The 18678-nt window shown below is 41.8% G+C and overlaps 1 protein-coding gene across 1 annotated transcript in view; it reads left to right on the top strand.

The window, feature by feature from the left end:
* The window catches only part of LYPD8 (LY6/PLAUR domain containing 8), a 37900-nt gene extending 36486 nt beyond the window's left edge, over nucleotides 1-1414 (top strand). Inside the window, exon 6 of the mRNA XM_024750705.1 lies at nucleotides 1176-1414. Coding sequence (XP_024606473.1) covers nucleotides 1176-1414 — 239 coding nt within the window. The remainder of the gene's footprint in view (nucleotides 1-1175) is intronic.
* Nucleotides 1415-18678: the final 17264 nt, after the last annotated feature.

Genomic DNA, 18678 nt, shown 5'->3' with positions numbered 1-18678 from the left:
GTCCCCTGCATCGGCAGGCGGACTCTCAACCACTGCGCCACCTTTGACTTAATCTGAAAGCCAGACAGATCAAAGCCATCATAAATGTAGGATTTTGTTTTTGTTTTTGCCCAAGCTGTATGACACAGGGAGATCTGCTTGGGAAAGGATATGGGGATATATGTATATGTATAGCTGACTCACTTCGTTATAAAGCAGAAACTAACACACCATTGTAGAGCAATTATACTCCAATAAAGATGCTAAAAAAAAATACTGTAGCCATGTGCCAGGCAACACATCTTCCTAACACACTCTAATTCAACCTCCAGCACTGATATTTGCTCTAAAGCAGCAACGAATTGCTTTCTTTACTGGGATGTGGAGGCTTCCCCCTCCTTCTCAGAGCACGTATGGAGTCAGTCTTGAACTCAAATTGCAGCCCTGCCTCTAACAAGTAGCCAGTCACCTCCTCCAGCCCCTTCCTCCCCTGTGAGCTGCCTCTCCTCCAGGGCTGTTTGACTTGCAGCCTACAGAGCAATACTGGCACATAGTAAGTACTCAGTAAAAGGTAGCTGCAATCACAATCACATCTTCTTTGCAAATTCCCTTGTCTTTTCCTAGGACCTGCACCTTAAAACGGGGTTAAACACATCACAACACAGATTTAGAGTTAAGACACAGGGGTCTCTCTGCATCCCCTCTGGTTGTTTTTCCCTCTTCTCAGGGAAAACTCAGGCAGAGAGAACTCAGGTCCAGAGAGGAGTGGGGATGGAAAGCAGAGCTTAGAAGAGGGGAGGCCAGGAGCAGGTCTGAAATGCTGACTCCCTCCTGGATTGAGAGCAGAGGACTACGGAGGGTCTGAGCCTGTCCCTGGATTTCACCACCTGCCAGCTACTCAGGAAAACACTGAAGAGTTCAGTCTTAGGTTCAGCTCTGGCCCTAACCCGTGAGCTCAGGTTCGCATCCACCTCCAGGAGCCTCGGTTTCCTCCAGGACTGATTTGGAAAGGGTATCTAGGCCCTCACCTCCACAGCCACTCTGCCGTTACCATTTGGTGTTCTTGATCCTGGGCTGCTTCTTCCAAGCTCCTGTGTCAGGAACAGACCTGTTTCAGCTCTTGCAGGTCATTGAGAAGACTGGGGAGGAAGGGCAAAGGGGCTGTGAAGTCCTTACTGTCTCTTTTGAATTCACAGAGATGAAGCTCGTGCTGAAAGGCTGCTCCAATGTCAGCAACTCCACCTGTGAGTTCCTGGCTCCTGGAAATCGGATGGTTGGAGGAATCACTTTCCTAAAGTTTGAGTGTGGAGACAGCTCCGATGCCTCCTCAACACCCACTCCCACTCCCCTGAGCACCACCAATGACACTGGCTCTAAAGGCTTCTGCACACCCTTGACCCTTGCCAGCCTTCTTCTGCTGAGGTTGCTGCTCTGAGATCCGCACCCTCAAACCCTCCCGTCCCCTGTTTAACTGCTCAGTGAGTAGCAGTAGCAGTCACAGCCTTCCAGGTAATGCCCTGTGATAGCCACATTATTCCTTATTATTAAAGCATTGATTCATTCAATGACCAAATCTGTCCTGATATGTTCTGGGCTGGGCTTCCTTCAAGCCACTGTCCAGCACCACTTCCCAGTTACTTGCCTTTGAAATCTTTGCACCTTCGTGTGTGGGCTCTCAGGACCTCCCTGATCCCTGTCTAATTTGCTTCTGAGAAGCAGACCCTTCCACCTTGCTGGCATCTTTTGCTTACAGCCCTGCACTTCTGGGGATCAACATGCCGCTGTCCCCATCCTCACACTCAGGGGGTGGGGGTGGGGGGGCCCAGCCATAATGCCCTGTGTTGACCCCAGCACTGATATTTGGCTCTTCAGCAATTGAACTGGCTGTAGTCTCGGGCCCACGGTGACATTGTCTAGGACACTGTCACCACCAGACCCAAAGTGGGTGCACAGGGGTTGCTGAAAGTTGTCAGATTCCCCTGCCTAACCTCCCAGGCAGGGGCATAATGCTGTCAGTGCCCTGCTGACTAGGTGTCTCTAAGCCTTGTGCAGAATGGAACATGGCTACAGAGGCCCAGCCCCTCCTCTCAGAGAACTACAATCAAAGGCAGAGTCCTCAACTCCACAGCAGATACCCAGGGAGCAAGAAAACCATTCAATCCAATATGCACAGAAGCCCAGTTTTAGTAAATAAGGGGGGCCTTGAGCTGGACTTGGAAGAATGGGGTTTTCTGTAATAAAAACTTTTAAAGGTGTAACCCAGTGTGGGTCTTTATTGTCCAGGCTTGCTGATGATGATTAAGACCAAAGCCACCAGAAAGGCCATCTGATGGTAGCTCATCACCACATTCATTTATTTATTTTAGTTTTTTATTTTGAAATAATTTTAGATTTCTCAAAGAGTTTCAGAAATGGTTCAGAGAGTTCTAGTACCCCCTCCCCCACCTTCCTCTTACATTCACATTTTACATAACCACACTGCAATTACTAAAACCAGGAAGTTAGCATTGAAACCATACTGCTAACTCATAGACCTCATTTGACTTTTGCCAGTTTTCACTAATGTCCTTTCTCTGGTCCAGGATCCAATTCTTTGCATTTAGTTGTTATGTCTCCTCAGTCTCCCACACGCTGTGACAGTTCTGGAGTATTTATTTTATTGACCAGTTTTTCAGAAATTTGAGCTTGTCTGAAGTTTTCTTAGGATAAGACTGAGGCTATGTCTTTTTGGCAAGAATCCCACAGAAATGATGTGTCTTGTAGCCTTGCGTGAAATGGAACATGGGTACACAGCCCCAGCGCATCTTATCAGGAGTTACATGCTGTTGATATGTTGTATCAACTGGTGATGTTAATCTTGATTGTTTGGTTAAGGTCATATCTGCCAGGTTTCTCCACTATAACGTTACTGTTTTTCTCCTTTGCAACTAAAAATAAGCTAAGGTGTGCTGCTGTAACAAATAGATCTTAGTAAAAAAAACACAAAAACATCGGGGTTTAATACAAGGAAAGTTGATTTCTCAGTTATTTAAACCCATATAGATGTTCCTGACTGGGCAGCTGTCCTGGGCAGCTCCCCTCTGAGAGTGAGGAAGGGGCCAGACTCCTTCTATTCCATGGTTTTCCCATCCTCTGGGATTCTTGGGCTCTTAGTTAATGGTTCTGCATCCAGCTTGCTGACATGCAGAGAGTCTAGAGGACCATGCAGCATGCCCCAGGGGCCAGGCCTCAATTACATGGCCTGGGAGGAAGTAGTTTATCCACATGCACCTTGCAGGATCAAGGTGCCAGGATCAGAGCCAGTATGGCTTGGTGGTAAGGGGCATGGCCTCTAGAGCCAGAGGCATAGCTTCAAATTCCAGGCCTGGAACTTTGGGCAACAGATGTCATCTCTCTGTGCCTCGGTTTCCCACTACTACTAGAGAGATAGTGATAATGCCTGATACCTGTGGTTGTAAGAGCTGCCAACATAGTTCCCCTTGTCAAGGAGTAAATACTAGTCTATGCAGATGACTCCAGTTTGAAAGCAGCTCTCCCCATCCTCTAGGGATAGGGTGGACTACCAGAAAGAGTGAAGAGTGCAGCCCTGGCCCACTTCCCTCAGACCATGCTGACCTCACCAAAGTTATAGCTGCTTCCGTGTCTCAGGATTCCCTCTCCCTTTTCATCCCCTCCCCAGACCTCTATGGCTGCTGCCACCATGACTGCACAGGCCACAGCATAGCTTGCTTACATCTTCACGTGGCTGCTGACTCCAGGCAGCCAAGGGCACCACCAGAGCTGACCTGTTCTTAGAACCTCCTGGAAGTTCCCCCGCTCAGGTCCGATGAGAAGAAGTGGTACTTTTGGGGAACTGCAAAGAGTCACACAGGAATGGAAATCAGGGCTGAGGACTGGGAAGGCAGCTGGAAGGTGATCAGGGCTAGATTCCAGGAGGTTCCACACATTGGAAAGACTTGGGCTTTAGACCAAGGGCTGAAAAGGGCCATGGCAGAGGTAAGCACAGAAGTAGGAGTATGATTGGTTTTCCATTCTGGGAGGTTCTCAGGCTATAGGGTGCAGGTAGAAAGACAGTACAGGGAGGGAGTTTAAATGGAGAAGTAGTAGGGACATGCCCAGGGCAAATGCTCTGTCCTGCTGCTGTAATTGAGAGTAATTCACACCATTCTATGCACTTCTGTTTGCACTGTTGGCTCCTGCCTCCTCACCCAGAGTAGGGACCAGGGCAAAGCACCACTCCTGCTCAATGTCTACATTCCTTTCCTTGGCTGCCCACACTTAACTCTGGATTCCTGTCTTCTGGGCAGGGTCTAGGACTTCCCACCCAGATAAAGCCCTTTGCTACCAATTCTTCCTTAGTCCCAGCCTGGGCTCCAGCATAAACCCTGTATCTGAGGAGGTCCACAGAATTCTATACTCACATTGTACAGTTGGACAAATCATGAATCACTGATTTTCACAGCTCTTTACAGTTGGTAAAGCTCTTTTGCCCAGGTTATTTTATTTTTTTTAGAATTAGCTTCATTCATATATTGTATGATTTACATACAATAAAATGTGTGAGTACCAACTAATGAGTTTTGACAAATGTGCCCATGTAACCACTCCTCCAGTCAAGATATAGAAGCCCTCTGCCCTCAGACCCCCAAGGTCCCCCACTCTCCTTGGAATCCACTCTACTCCAGCCCCAGGTTCCCACCTGCATCTCCACTGTCCCAACCTGGAAGTGACAGGCAGCTCTTCTGCTCATATTCCATTGAGCTGAGCTGCTATTTGGCACCACCTGGACACAAGGCTATGGGCAACATAGGCTCTGGGGAGGTCAGTTCTTCCCAGCAACAACTCCCCCCCACCCCGTGGAAGGGGGAGATCAGGGGACTGTTTCCACTAGGTTCCAAGCCCTTCCACCCTGCCCTTCTCTCCCCACCCCACTCACTTCCTGGGCCAGGAAGACAGAAGGAGGGTGTGGGGTTCTCTTTTTTGTGGACTGGATACAGCACCTGTCAACTGAAAGAAAATGCACAACCTAAAAGCTGAGAATTATGTTTTATTGGGCAGACTTACTGAGGACTTAAGCCTGGGATACAGCCTCTCAGATCTCTCTGAGGGACTATTCCAAAGAGATAAGGGATGTCACCTACAAATCGGCACTTGCCATCTACCTTTACAAGGATCAAATTATGAGCTGCTGCAGCTGCTGACCTTCAACATCCCCTGAAAGGAGTTCAGGGTGGAGATCAGGAATGAGGTCCTCTGTACTCTGGAAAAGCTGGCAGAACAAGTCTTCAGATAGTTAGATATTTTCAAGAGACGATTTTATGAGCCCAATTCTTGTATCTCCTCATAACCAGAAAAGCACTAAAATTCTTCATGGTGACGTCTGCTCCTTGTCACTAGCCGTGACCTTCATGGGACTAGCAGAAAGCTTCTGTAAAAAATATGTGCTTGATTGCATGTACTCCCCCTTCACCAAAATCACATAGATACTGACCTTCCCCCCACCTCTTGGGAGCAGCTTCTCAGAGCTATCTGAAATGCTGTCTCCTGGGCTATAGTCCTCATTTTGGGCCCAGTAAAACTTAACTCACAACTCTCACGTTGTGCATTTTTTTCAGTCGACAGGAAAGAGCCGAGATATATTGGAGATTTTGCCGAAATAAAACTGTATAGTGGGACATCAAAAGATTGCTGCTAATCACAAAAAACAGACATCTCAAGTTAATGATTTTACTGCTTTTCTATGTATGGGAAGATGCAACAGTCTGGGCTCACTGAAATTATCCCTTTGATATGCACCTTAACTATCTAAGGCCAGAATCCTCTTTTTCTCCCTCCTTAATTCCCCTCAGGATACACTATGGCGGGGTGGGGTGGTGGGGATGGGGAGAAGGGTGGGTTCTGTGGCTGATGGCTCTATGGTCACAACATCCTTTGTTAACTGAAGTGGCAGGCAATATTCTTTGTTCACACACCTCTCAGTTGAACTACCATCTGAACTAGATCTTCAAATAATTCTTGATCTGAAATATGAACTGAACCAAAGCTAAAACCACTAATCACTATGAATCTTTTCAATATCTGTTTTTAACTGGATGAGTGAATATGCCCCAGGGGACTGTGAGAAGAATGCTGGTCTTGATATATTCTGCAGGAACCTTAAGCATCCAAGTGTGACTGTAGATGTGAGCATGGGAGTGAGGAAGGTTGAGAGAAGGGAGGACCCAAGCAAGATGGGCAGTGGGCTCAGGACATTGTTGCTCTTATGCTGGGGAGACCAGCTACTTGGTTCAAGTAATTCCAGGGATTCTGGTGTACCCAAAAGTGCTCCCATCAGGGGTGGAGTCAAGGTGGTGGCGGGGGAGGATGTGGAGGTCCCATCTCCCCACACCTAGGGCACCTGCTGGACACTGGTGAGGGACCACAACACCCAAGGAGATGGTAGTAACCCCCAAGCAACTGGGTAGGATGAGAGGTGAGTGAGGGGAGAGAAGAAGTGGAGGCTGGACAGGACAAGCAAGCGCCCCTGAGGGGTAGCTGAGAGGGGGGAGGTGTTCCTATGCCTGGAGGGACCCTCAGGGGCTTGGAGGATCATGGGGGAGTGTGCATAGCATCTCCCCTGCCCAGTCAGGCCCCAGGAAGCCTGCAGGCCTCCTGGGCTGGGTCCTCCGCCCTCAGAGGCCCCTTCCTACGCTCTGGTCCTAGGGGCATAGGAGGGAGGCGGGGTAAGAAGAAGAGAGGCGGGTGGTGGGGGTGCTCTCTGGGATTGGAGGATCAGGGGAGGTGCAGAGGGTGTTTCCCCCACCCACTCAGGCCCCAGGAAGCCTGCTGTGCTCCTGGGCCTGGTCCTCTGCCCTCTGAGGCCCCCTCGGCTGTGGGGATCCTAAGGGTGTAGGAGAGAGGAAAGAGGGAGTAAGAGGAGGAGAGGTGGGCAGCAGGGACCATGTGGGGTCAGGGGATCAGGGGAGGTGCCTTGGGCATTTCCCCCACCCACTTGGCCCTGGGAAGCCTGCTGGGCTCCTGGACCTAGTCCTCTCCCCTCCAAGGCCAGAGGCACACCTGGCTCCCTCTGGCTGCATTGAGCTTAAGTCCCACCCCCACCCCCTCAGGGCCTTTTCTGGCCCTGTGGGTCCTAAGCATAGGCCCCATCCACCAAATAAACCCTACCCCTACTTAAGCCCCGCCTCCCCACTCCCAACAGCCAAGGCCTTTCCTCCTGCTTTTTTTTTCTTTTCTTTTTTTACTATTGTGGTTCTGTTTTACCTTCCAGTTGTTGTTTCATATATATTTTTATATTCTTTCTATGCTTTCTAATTTAATTTTATTTTTTACTTTTGTTATTGTTCTCCTTTTCTTTTTTTTTTTTTGCTGCCCCATGCGCCTTGTGGGATCTTGGCTTACAAGCCTGGGGCTGGGCCAGAGCTATAGAAGATATAACAATTGTAAATATTTATGCACCCAATGTAGGAGCACCTCAACACATAAGGCAAATGCTAACAACTATGAAAGGGGAAATCAACAGTAACACAATAACAGTAGGGGACTTTAACACTCCACTTACACCAATGGTCAGATCATCCAAACAGAAAATAAATAAGGAAACACAAGCTTTAAATGACATAATAGACCAGATAGATTTAATTTATATTTATAGGACATTCCACCTGAAAGTGGCAGAATACACTTTCTTCTCAAGTGCACATGGAACATTCTCCAGTATAGATCACATCTTGGGTCACAAATAAGGTCTCAGAAAATTTAACAAAATTGAAATCCTATCAAGCATCTTTTCTGACCACAACACTATGAGATTGGAAATCAATTACAGGAGAAAAACCTGTAAAAAACACAAATACATGGAGGCTAAAGAGTGTGCTACTAAATAACCAAGAGATCACCAAAGAAATCAAGAAAGAAAAAAAAATACATAGAAACTAATGACAATGAAAACAAGATGACCAAAAACCTAGGGGATGCAGCAAAAACAGTTCTAAGAGGGAAGTTTAGAGCAGTTCAATCTCACCTCAAGAAACAAGAAAAAACTTAAATAAATAATCTAACCTTACACCTAAAGCAACTAGAACAAGAACAAAGAAAACCCAAAATGAGTATAAGGAAAGAAATCATAAAGATCAGAGCAGAAATAAATGAAATAGAAATGAAGAAAACAATAGCAAAACTCAGTAAAACTAAAAGTTTGTCCTTTGAGAAGATAAACAAAATTGATAAACCTTTAGCCAGACTCATCAAGAATAAAAGAGAGAGGATGCAGATCAATAAAATTAGAAATGAAAAAGGAGAAATAACAACTGACACCACAGAAATACAAAGGATTATAAGAGCCTACTACAAACAGCTATATGCCAATAAAATGGACAAATTCTTGAAAAGGTACAATTTTCCAAGATGGAACCAGGAAGAACTAGAAAATATAAAAAGGCTTATCACAAGTAATGCAACAGAAACTGTAATTAAAAATCATCCAACAAACAAAAGTCCAGGACAAGATGGCTTCACAGGCGAATTCTATCAAACGTTTAGAGAATTAACACCTATCCTTCTCAAACTCTTCCAAAGAATTGGAGAGGGAGGAACACTGCCAAATTCGTTCTATGAAGCCACCATCACCCGGATACCAAATCAGACAAAGACATCACACAAAAAAAGAAAATTACAGGCTAATATCACTGATGAACATAAATGCAAAAATCCTCAGCAAAATACTAGCAAACAGAATCCAACAACACATTAAAAGGATCTTACACCATGATCAAGTGAGATTTATCCCAGGAATGCAAGGATTCTTTAATATATGCAAATCAGTCGATGTGATACACCATATTAAAAAATTAAGGAAAAAGCACATATGATCATCTCAAGAAATGCAGAAAAAGCTTTTGCCAAAATTCAACACCAATTTATGATAAAAACTCTCCAGAAAATTGGCATAGAGGGAACCTACCTCAACATAATAAAGATCATATATGACAAACCCACAGCAAATATCATACTCAATGGTGAAAAATTGAAAGCATTTCCTCTAAGATCAGGAATGAGACAAGGATGTCCACTCTCACCACTATTATTCAACATAGTTTTGGAATTCCAGCCACAGCAATCAGAGAAGAAAAAGAAATAAAAGGAATCGAAATTGGAAAAGAAGAAGTAAAACTGTCACTGTTTGCAGATGACATGATACTATACATAGAGATTCCTAAAAATGTCACCAGAAAACTACTAGAACTAATCAATGAATTTGGTAAAGTTGCAGGATACAAAATTAATGCACAGAAATCTCTTGCATTCCTATACACTAATGATGAATAATCTGAAAGAGAAATTATGGAAACAGTCCCATTTACCATAGCAACAAAAAGAATAAAATACCTAGGACTAAACCTACTTTAGTAGGCAAAAGACTTGTACTCATAAAACTATAAAACACTGATGAAAGAAATCAAAGGTGACATAAACAGATGGAGAAATTTACCATGTACTTGGATTAGAAGAATCAATATTGTAAAAATGACTATACTATCCAAAGCAATCTACAGATTCAATGCAATCCTTATCAAACTACCAACGGCATTCTTCATAGAATTAGAACAAAAATTGTACAGTTTGTATGGAAACATAAAAGACCCCGAATAACCAAAGCAATCCTGAGAAAGGAAAACGGAGCTGGGGGAATCAGGCTACCTGACTTCAAAGTATACTATAAAACTACAGCAATCAAGACTGTATGGTATTGGCACAAAAACAGAAATACAGATCACTGGTACAGGGTGGAAAGCCCAGAGATAAAGCCACATACATATGGTCACCTAATTTATGACAAAGGAGGCAAGAACATACAATGGAGAAAAGACAGCCTCTTCAATAAGTTGCTCTGGGAAAACTGGACAGCTACATGCAAAAGGATGAAATTAGAACATTCTCTAACATGATACACAAAAAATAAACTCAAAATGAATTTAAGAGCTAAATGTAAGATCAGAAACTATAAAACTCGTAGAGGAAAACATAGGAAAAAACACTCTTTGACATAAACCACCATAAGTTATTTTTTGACCCACCTCCTAGAGTAATGAAAATAAAAGCAAAAATAGACAAATGGGACCTAATGGAACTTAAAAGCTTTTGCACAACAAAGGAAACTATAAACAAGATGTAAAGACAACTCTCAGAGTGGAAGAAAATATTTGCAAATTAAGTAACAGACAAAGGATTAATCTCCTAATTATACAAACAGCTCATGGAGCTCAATATAAAAAAAAATCCAATTAAGAAATGGGCAGAAGATCTAAATAGACATTTCACCAAAGAAGACATACAGATGGCCAAGAGGCACATGAAAATATACTCAATATCACTAATTATTAGAGAAATGTAAATCAAAACTACAATGAGGTATCACCTCACACCGGTCAGAATGGCCATCATCAAAAAATCTACAAACAATAAATGCTGGAGAGGGTGTGGAGAAAAGGGAACCCTTCTGCACTGTTGGTGGGAATGTAAATTGATACAGTCACTATGGAGAACAGTATGGAGGTTCTTTAAAAAGGTAAAAATAGAACTACCATATGACTCAGCTATCCCACTCCTGGGCATATGCCCTGAGAAAACCATAATTCAAAAGGACACATGTACCCCAATGTTCATTGCAGCACAATTTACAATAGCCAGATTATGGAAACAACCTAAATGTCCAACAATAGATGAATGGGTAAAGAAGATGTGATACATATATACAATGGAATATTACTCAGTCATAAAAAGGAACGAAATTGGGTCATTTGTAGAGATGTGGATGGACCTAGAGTCTGTAATACAGAGTGAAGTAAGCCAGAAAGAGAAAAACAAATATCATATATTAACACATATATGTGGAATCCAGAAAAATGGTACAGATGAACCTATTTGTAGGGCAGGAATAGAGACGTAGATGTAGAGAACAGACATGTGGACACAGAGGGGGAAGGGGAGAGTGGGACAAATTTGGAGATTAGTTTTGACATAAATACACTACCATGTGTAAAATAGATAGGTAGTGGGAACCTGCTGTATATCACAGGGAGCTCAGCTCGGTGCTCTTTGACAACTAGATGGGTGGGATCGGGGGTTGGGAGGGATGTCCAAGAGGGAGCGGATATAGGTATACATATAGCAGGTTCACTTCATTGTACAGCAGAAACTAATAAAATATTGTAAAGGAATTTTGCTCCAATAATAATAAAAAAAAGGTTCAGAAAAGAGTGTTCCCATCAGCCAAGTTACCAAGAGAAGTAAGGTCAAGCACAGCATCCCAGGAAAGGGAATAGTGATCAGTTGGATCTCTGATGCCAGGGTCTCACAGTGAATCATTCCCAGAAGTGGTTTTCCATTATTATTTTTTATTGAAATATAGTTGATGTACAATATTATGTAAGTTACAGGTGTACAATGTAGTGATTCACAATTCCAAAAGGATGAGGTGGGGTGGCTTCCTTGAACATCAACCGTGAAGCTGGAGGTAGGTCCCTGACCCTGGCTTCAGAGGTGGAAGTCATATGTAGATTAATAGTGGTGGCAGGGCTTGGCTGACACAGAGAAAGCAGGGTCCCATGCTGCCCATATTTCCCCAGGGACTGTCACAGTCTCAAATTGCAGCCACTTTCTTGGTGCTAAGAGCGACCTATTTCCCATGAACTAATTGTAATGACCATCACTTTACACCTTATTGGAGATGCTACCTAGATGTGGAGATTGTGAGGAAGTTGAACCAGATGGTAGGTGAGAAAACGAGCAAGAGTCTGTGACAGAGGTAGATATGAAGACTAAATCAGGGGATCGAGGGTCCCTGAGACACATCAATAAACCCAGACCCCACTTCTGTGTGATTTGGCATCAACTCAATATCAGAAGCCACAAGGATGGTAACAGTGGTGATGCTACCGAAGTCAAAGCTCCCTCTGAGCAGCTGGCTTTGTGTCACACTTTCTTTTCAGGAGGTAGGGTATCATTTGTCCAGCTGAGCAGACTGAGGCTTGCAAAGGCCAGATGCCTTACACACAGCTATCTACATAGGTCCTGGGATCGGATCAAGTTCTCCCTGACCACGAAAATCGAAAATCAAGGAAGAGCCAAGGTGAGCTGTTACTGCTTTCTTACTGACTGGGTGTGGGTGGCTGGGTCCCTGAGCAAGTCGACTCTCCTGGTCAGGATCCCTCAGATTCCTTCCCATCTGTGTCCCTTTAGAACGTTATATCCACGGTGAGGACTTGGGTTTAGGCATCATCCTCTTCATGCTTCAAGGCAGGTGTGAAAGGGCAACAGAGAACTTGGAAGAACTTGAGGTCTCAAGTGAGCACACTGGCCTGGGAGCCTGGACAAGGCCAAGCTTCTTCCTCAACTGAGGGGCCGGCTTGAGACCCAGTGTCCCTGCCCTGGGGCACTCAGTCCTGGTGTCGGCTAAGAGCATACTCCCAGCTGTCTTTCTTCCTGCCTTCAGCTCTTCGTTTCACTTTTTGTCTTTTTTCTTGGAGTTCACTGTGTAATTTGTGTTCCCCCAGCCCATCTCATTTGCTTCCACTTTCTTCCCCTCTGAACTGGACACAGAACAGAACTAAAGTTTAACTTTTTCATTTCTTAAAATGAATAATTTCTATGGTTTCTCTGTAAATTATTTACCGTTTTATCTGGATGAATTAAGCTTTTATTTATTTGTTTGCTTGTTTATTATTTATTTTCCTCCTGAGGGTCAGAGACCTCCTTGGCAAAAGGATTCTCTGTCCCCCCACCCAAACACCACCCCTTTTGAGACCCAAGCACACCCGGGAGCATGGAAATGGTTCAGGCTGAGCTACAGAGGGTTTGTGCTCTGCTTGAGGGCCCAGGGTGCCCTTCCAGAAGAAGCCTGTCTGTACTTTGGAGGGGGCACAGTCTGCATCAGTGAAGGACCTCCTTGGGGACTGAGGCCTCTCTTGGACCTGTCTTTTGTCCAGGGCACCCCATCTGGTCATCTTGGCTTAATAGACACCAACCAGTTAAGAGCAGCCCACACAGAGCAGCCTATTATAAGTTACTTTTCTGCAACTTTGATTTTCTCACCTCACAATATATCCTGGAAATCTCTCTGCACTTGTTCATGGAGTCTCCATCCTGTTCTAGGGGTGCTCAGGATTCCAGAGTGTGTCTTTTTAACCTCTTCATGCTGTATGGGCATTTAGGTTGTTCCAATATTTTGAAATCACAATGTTTCAATGAATACCTTTGTACATATGTATTTTTATATTGCTAGAGGTACATCTTCAGGGTAGATTCCTGGAAGTGAGTCAAAGAAATGTAACTGCATATAATAGTTTTGTTAGGTTTACTGAATTCTGCTCTTGAAGTGCTGTGTTATTCTGCCTCCTCACCAGCAGTTTATGAGGGGATATGTTTCATCACAGCCTCGCCAAAGAATGTGTTGTCTTACATTTTAATGTTTGCTAGTCTACAGGTGAGAAATGGTGTCTCAGTGGTGTTTTAATTTGCACTTCTCTAATTATGGAGTTGGATGAATATTTTTTCAAATGTTTAAAGATCACTAAGATTTTATATAGATCTCACATATTTTGTCTGTTCATGTCCTTTTTCTACTTTTCTAGGAAATTTTGTTTCTTTGTTTTTAAATTGTTTTTTTTTTCATTTTGATTTAATAGGTGCAGAAACAAATTTTATAATCATATCAGGAGTATATCTTTCACTTCTAAGTTTACAAAAGTACAGTACGTATTTTATCCCATTCAATATTCATAAGATGATTGTGATATACAATTAATAAAAAATCTACATTATTGGGGATTTGTGAGGATTAAATGAAATAATGCACAATTGGTCACTAATCTGCACAACTTAACAAGCTACTAAACATTAAATAAATGCCAATAATGGTCAATTTAATTATTATAATATTAACATTTCTAATAATCTTTTAGCAAAAGGTAAACTTTGGGAAATTAGAATATTTGTGTTTTTAACATCCCATATTATGTGAGTCATTTGTTTCTATTTTTTTGAAATACTGTGTTTTCCTAATCAGTTAAATGAAAACTATAGTTCTCTTTCTATAACTAATGTAGGAATAGATATATGGATAAAATCCTATAGTCAAGAACTCTGCATTAACAAATTTAAAAAAAACTAGCCGTTGTAGCCAGTGCTATTAAGTACATTCACAATGTTGTGTAACTGTCACCACTATCTAGTTCCAGAACAGCTTCATCACCCCAGAAAGAAAGCCCATAGTCATTAAGCAGTCATTGCTCATTTTCCTCCTTCCCTAGCCCCTGGCAACTACAAATCTGTTTTCTGTCTCTATGGAGTTGCCTATTCTGGATATTTCATATAAATGGAATCATTTACTATGTGGTCTTTTGTATCTGATTTCTTTCACTTACCATAGTGTTTTCAAGATCCATCTATGTCGTAGCATGTACCTGTGTGTCATTCTTTTTTATGGCTGAATGATATTCCATTGTCTGGTTATAACATATTTTGTCTAGCCATTCCTCTGTTAACAGACATTTGAGTTTTTGCCACCTTTTGTAACTGAGCAGGACCCTAAGAGGCTTTCCTGAGACAGACCACCACCCCCCTGCCCCCGCCAAATCCTCTGCCTTCCTCTCATTTGTAGAAAATCTCCCAGGCCTCCCCTGAGTCACCAAAGCCTCCCCTTAGTCACCAAAGCCTGGTTCAAGAATTAAAGATTGAAAGGATGTGAATATGTAGTGACAAAAATAGCAGTTGGGCCAGGAGAACTGGTGACAATTTAAACAGTAAATCAGCCATATGGGAGTCTCAGAATCTTTAGTTTCTCCCTGAAGTACATATATAACAGTATTTGATGCACACTCCTGACTTGTTTTTCAGATACTAAAGCCCCTACCAAATGGAAGAAGTTAATTGCATGATGCCCATGAGCACATAGCTCCCAGACTGGCTGGAGCCTGATAATGTTAACCTCTGTGACACCACCCTGTTACCCCACCATCAGCCAATCAGAGAATTGTGAATAAGCTGATCACACACCCTGAGACTCCCCTCCCTCACCTTGCCTTTAAAACTGCTTCCCTGGGGGCCTCCCTGGTGGCACAGTGGTTGGGAGTCTGCCTGCCAGTGCAGGGGACACGTGTTTGAGCCCTGGTCCGGGAAGATCCCACATGCCACGGAGCAACTAGGCCTGTGCACCACAACTGCTGAGCCTGTGCTCTAGAGCCTGTGAGCCACAACCACAGAAGCCTGCAACTACTGAAGCCCACGCTCCACAGCAAGAGAAGCCACCGCAGTGAGAAGCCTGAACTCTGTAACGAAGAGTGGCCCCCAATTGCCACAGCTGAGGAGGGCTCTCACACAGCAGTTAGGACCCAATGCAGCCAAAAAAAAAAAAACTTCCCTGAAACCCATTGGGGAGTTCAGGTCTTTTGAGAATCAGCTGTGCGGACTACTTGTTTGGTGCCTTACAGTTAATGCTGCACTTTCCTTCACCATAAGCCGTTGTCAGTAGATTGGCTTAACTATGTGTAGATGAGTGGACCCAAGTTTGGTTCAGTAACACTTATGACTATCATGGCAGTGTTATTATGCATACATCAGGCACAAGTTCAAACCCCTGTTTTTAATTCTTTACGGTATATACCAACACGGGGAATTTCTGGGTCATATGGCAATTCTATTTTTAACTTATTGAGGAACCACCAAACTGTTTTCCACAGTGACTGCACCATTTTACATTCCCACTTGACACATGATGTTTCAACATTCTTGCCAACACTTTTTTTTAAAATTATGGTCATTCTAAGTATTAGGTATGTAGTAGTATCTCCCTGTTGTTTTGATTTGCATTTACCTAATGATTAGTGTTGTTGAACATTTTTTCATGTGCTTGTTTGTTATTTCTATATCTTCTTCAGAGAAATGTCTATTCAAGTCTTTTGCTCATTTTTAAATTGTGTTGTCTTTTTGTTGTTCAGTTGTAAAAGTTCTTTATTTATTCTAGCTATTAGATCCTTAACCAGATATGTGATTTACAAATATTTTCTGCCATTCTGTGGGTTGTCTTTTCACTCTCTTGATACTGTCCATTGATGCACAAAAGTGTTTAATTTTGATGAAGTCCAATTCATCACCTTTTCCTTTTGTTGTTAGTGCCTTTTTGTCATATTTAAGAAACCATTGCCAAGGTCATGAAAATTTACCCCTATGTTTTCATCTAAGAGTTTAATAGTTTTAGGTCTTATATTTAGGTTTCTGATCTATTTTGAGTTAATTTGTGTATAAGGTGTGAGGTAGGGGTCCAACTTCATTCTTTTGTTTGGGATATACAGTGATCCCAGAACCATTTGTTGAAGAGACTATTCTTTCCTCATTAAATAGTCTTGTCAAAAACCAAGTGACTATAGTTTATGAACATATTTCTGGACTCTCAATTCTAATCCATTGATCTATATGTCTATCCTTATGCCAGTACCATATTGTTTTGATGTGTAGTAAGTTTTGTAGTAAGTGGCAATAAGTAATAGCTTCGTAGAAAGTTTTGAAATTACATGGTGTATGAGCCTCCAACTTTTTTTTTTTCCAAGACTTCTTTGGCTATTTGACTCTCTTACTACTCCAGATGGATTTTAGTACTGGATTTTCCATTTTTGAAAAAAAAGGCTGTTGGGATTTTGATAAGAATTGCATTGAATGTGTACATCACTTTGGGGAGTATTGCTATCTTATATTGTTTTCCAGTTCATGAACATGGAATGTATTTCCATTTATTAGGCCTTCTTTAATTTCTTTCAGTGATATTTTGTAGTTTTCAGTGTGCAAGTCTTGTTCCTCCTTGCCTAATTTATTCCTAGGTTTTTTTTTAAATTAATTAATTAATCAATATTGAAAATAGTTGAGTTATAATATTATATTAGTTTCATGTGTACAACATAGTGATTCAAAACTTTTATAGATTATACTCTATTTAAAATTTTTATAAAATATTGGTATATTCCCTGTGCTAGACAATATATATCCTTGTTGCTTATTTATTTTATACATAGTAGTTTGTACCTTTTAATCCTCTATCCTTTTCATGCCCCTCTCACCCTTCTTCTCCCCACTGGTAACTACTAGTTTGTTCTCTATATCTGTGGGCCTGTTTCTGTTTTGTTATATTCACTAGTTTGTTTTATTCTTTAGATTCCACATACAAGTGATAACATATGGTATTTGTCTTTCTCTGTCTGATTTATTTCACTAAGCATAATACCCTCCAGGTCCATCCATGTTGCAAATGGCAGAATTTCATTCTTTTTTATGGCTGAGCAGTATTTCACTGTTTATCCATTCATCTGTTCATGGACACTTAGGTTGCTTTCATATCCTGGCAATTGTAAAAAGTGCTGCTATGAACATTGGGGTGCATGTATCTTCTCGAATTAATGTTTTTCTTTCCTTTGGATATACACCCAGTAGTAGAACTGCTAGATCATATGGTAGTTCTATTCTTAGTTTTTTGAGAAACCTCCATACTGTTTTCCATAGTGGCTGCACCAATTTACATTCCCACAGTGAACTAGGGTTCCCTTTTCTCCACAGCCTTGCCAACATTTGTTATTTGTAGACTTTTTGATGATAGCCATTCTGACAGGTTTGAGGTGATACCTCATTGATGTTTTGATTTGCATTTCTCTGATGATTAGCAATGTTGAGCATTTTTTATGTGCCTATTGCCCATTTGTATGCATTCTATGGAAAAATGTCTATTCAGGTCTTCTGCCCATTTTTTATTTGGGTTGTTTTTTTCTTTTGATATTGAGTTGTGTGAACTCTATATATTTTGGATATTAACCCCTTATAGATCATATCACTTGCAAATATTTTCTCCCATGTGGTAGGTTTTCTTTTTGTTTTGTTGATGGTTTCTTTTGCTGTGCAAATATTTTAAGTTTAATTAGGTCTCATTTGTTTATTTTTGCTTTTGTTTCTTTGCCTTAGGTGACAGATCTAAGAAAATATTTGTACAGTTTATGTCAAAGAGTGTTCTGCCTATGTGTTCTTCTAGAGTTGTATAGTTTCTTGTCTTACACTTAGAACTTTAATCCATTTTGAGTTTATTTTTTGTATATGGTATAAGAAAATGTTCTAATTTCATTCTTTGTCATGTAGCTGTCCAGTTTTCCCAGCACCACTTATTGAAGAGACTGTCTTTTCTCCATTGTATATTCTTGCCTCCTTTGTCATAGATTAACTGACCATAAGTGTATGCATTTATTTTGGGGCTCTCTATTCTGTTCCATTGATCTATGTATCTGTTTTTGTGCCTGTATCCTACTGTTTGATTACTGTAGCTTTGTAATATAGTCTGAAGTCAGGGAGCATTATACCTCCAGCTCAGTTTTTCTTTCTCAAGATTGCCTTGGCTATTCATAGGTTTTTAAATCTTTTTAATGTTATTATAAATGGAATTGTTCTCTTAATTTCTTTTCTTTTCTTTTGGATTGTTTTTTGCTAGTGTGTAGAAATACAATTGATTTTTGTATGTTGATCTTGTCTCCTGCAATTTTGCTGAATTCATTTATCAACTCTAATATTTTCTTCTTTTAGTTTACAGTTCCTTTGAAATTTTGACATTCTCTGCCTTCAAATTATGCTGATGGCATGGTTTTGTGTACATTTAATTTTTTCTGTTTTTGTATT

The sequence above is a fragment of the Neophocaena asiaeorientalis genome, unplaced genomic scaffold (assembly GCF_003031525.2).
Source record: "Neophocaena asiaeorientalis asiaeorientalis breed wild unplaced genomic scaffold, Neophocaena_asiaeorientalis_V1.1 scaffold742, whole genome shotgun sequence".
NCBI classification, from domain to species: Eukaryota; Metazoa; Chordata; class Mammalia; order Artiodactyla; family Phocoenidae; genus Neophocaena; species Neophocaena asiaeorientalis.
The sequence above is the reverse complement of the archived record's forward strand: the minus strand, read 5'-3'. Positions and strand labels throughout refer to the sequence as shown.